The sequence below is a fragment of the Typha angustifolia genome, chromosome 5, assembly GCF_048772165.1.
Source record: "Typha angustifolia cultivar Huaian chromosome 5, ASM4877216v1, whole genome shotgun sequence".
Taxonomy (NCBI): Eukaryota; Viridiplantae; Streptophyta; class Magnoliopsida; order Poales; family Typhaceae; genus Typha; species Typha angustifolia.
In genome coordinates, this window is record NC_133243.1 from 7,943,196 (window position 1) to 7,945,097 (window position 1,902).

At 44.5% G+C, this 1,902-nt stretch overlaps 1 protein-coding gene across 1 annotated transcript; it reads left to right on the top strand.

Moving 5' to 3' along the window:
• The first annotated feature begins 842 nt into the window (after positions 1 to 842).
• On the top strand, positions 843 to 1,902 carry LOC140760233 (uncharacterized). Its single transcript, XM_073097100.1, has 3 exons — positions 843 to 1,124; positions 1,218 to 1,297; positions 1,382 to 1,902. The coding sequence occupies exons 1-3, from the start codon at positions 884 to 886 to the stop codon at positions 1,517 to 1,519; spliced, it is 459 nt and encodes a 152-aa protein (XP_072953201.1). The 5' UTR covers positions 843 to 883; the 3' UTR covers positions 1,520 to 1,902.

The following is a 1,902-nucleotide window of genomic DNA, read 5'->3' on the forward strand; positions in this document are numbered from 1 at the left end:
ATAGCTATAAAATTAGGACAATCATAATTAGAATTATTGAATGCGTATAATTGATGTGTTAGTGGACTTGACATGCATTTGATAGCGTGCCCCCTCATAAAATTGCAGTTAAATAAACCTTGGGAGATATTTAAGGAGAAACTCAGGAGGAGAAGCCTTTAAAAATAATTCAATTGGGTTAGTAGGTCTCCATATTTGATGGTAAATTAACCTGGCAATATGCCACAAGTTTGGGGCGTAATTGGGGGCATCTTTTACTTCACTAAGACACTAACCATCACCATCCTCAAATCTCTCTAATCTCAAATTAATACCCAGTAGAATAACAGATGCAATTCAATTGGGGATTTTTATCCTGACACATATATATATTCATGCACTAATTACATCCACACAAGCCAAGCAAGCTTATCCACTCGACCAACCCAGATGGACCTCATCACCAATTAGCCACCAATTAGCCACCAAAAGTTTAAACTCAACTTACCCCAACCATAATAACATCCACCTCAGAGTTTTTATATTTATTTCCTTTTTCTCCCCCATAATTTTGAGTATAAAATAATTATTTATTTGATTTTATTATATTTTAAAAAATATCGGTGGCTATTTTGTAAAAAATATCGAGAAAGTAAAACTCTCACGCTTCTGGTGTACAGCGGAAAACTCTCTCACACTACACCACGCCATCACCCCAGGCAATGAATTCCCGACACGTGTCGGATCGATAGGGAAAACGTGATCTTTTATAATAGCACGCAGTCCATCTGAAACGGAATGCGCTCCATATTGATATCGAGGGGCCTTGCTTCCTTCCGAGTTCCGAGAGGAGAGGAGAGGAGGCTTGTCTTGAGATCGAGAAGGCGGGGTGGGAGGGGAGGGGATGGGGAATTGCCAGGCGGCGGAGGCGGCGACGGTGGTGATCCAGCACCCGGGGGGGAGGGTGGAGCGGCTCTACTGGCCGGCGAGCGCGGGGGAGGTGATGAGGAGCAACCCCGGCCATTACGTGGCGCTCGTGACCATCTCCATCCCGGAGGAGGCGAGGAGGATAACGAGGGTGAAGCTTCTCAAGCCAAAAGAGACGCTCTTGCTTGGCCAAGTCTACAGGCTCATCACATCCCAAGGTTTCGCAATAAATCCCTCCCTCCCCTTTATCACTTATTACAGTCTTCAATTGGTTTTTATTTTCCTCTGCCTTCCTTCTCTTCAAACGACAGAGGTCATGAAGGCCATTCGGGCGAGGAAGCACGAGAAGATGAGGAGGAACGAGCAGCAAAATAGTAGTAACGATCAGGAGGTACAACTTAAATACATATCAGTCCATTTGATTCGGTAATTTCTGCAATCAGGTCCTCAATCTCTTGCGGGAATTATGTTTCAGGTTGCAAGGGAGGAGAGGGATCGGAACAAAAGCAGCAGCGCCGGCGCCGGCGCCGGCGCCGGCGGCTCGCAGGCCGGAGTAGTAAGAGCTCGGCAATGGCGTCCTTCGCTGATGAGTATCTCCGAAGGAGGAAGTTAGATTGGCATTGATGGAGACGAGGAAAGGATCAAAGAGGGAAGTGTACAGAGAGTCCAAATCTTGAATTAATGTTGTTATATATTTCGGTTTTATTTTTCTCCATCAGAATATTTATGAGCAAAACTCAGTCTGAATCGGATACGTACATCGTCTCATCAAAGTTTGGCAGTTTGGCCCCTGGATTTCCTTGGAATCTGGGAAGGACGTGTCCTGAGATTTATTGGGGGCGTCTCCTGGTAAATTATTAATTAGTTTTTATCTTCTGGGTATTTTATCGAGGACATCCTGGGACTTTATCTTCCTCTCTTTAAGTGCAAGCAATCTCCTATATATCTTTTATATTAATAAAAGGCTGCAGCTCCAAAGAGTGGCTCTTAAATCTA

Coding starts and splice junctions, on each gene's coding strand:
- LOC140760233 (XM_073097100.1), top strand. CDS start 884: ATGGGGAATTGCCAGGCGGCGGAGGCGGCGACGGTGGTGATCCAGCAC. Junction 1,125..1,217: donor CAGGCTCATCACATCCCAAG/GTTTCGCAATAA, acceptor TTCAAACGACAG/AGGTCATGAAGGCCATTCGG. Junction 1,298..1,381: donor ATAGTAGTAACGATCAGGAG/GTACAACTTAAA, acceptor ATTATGTTTCAG/GTTGCAAGGGAGGAGAGGGA.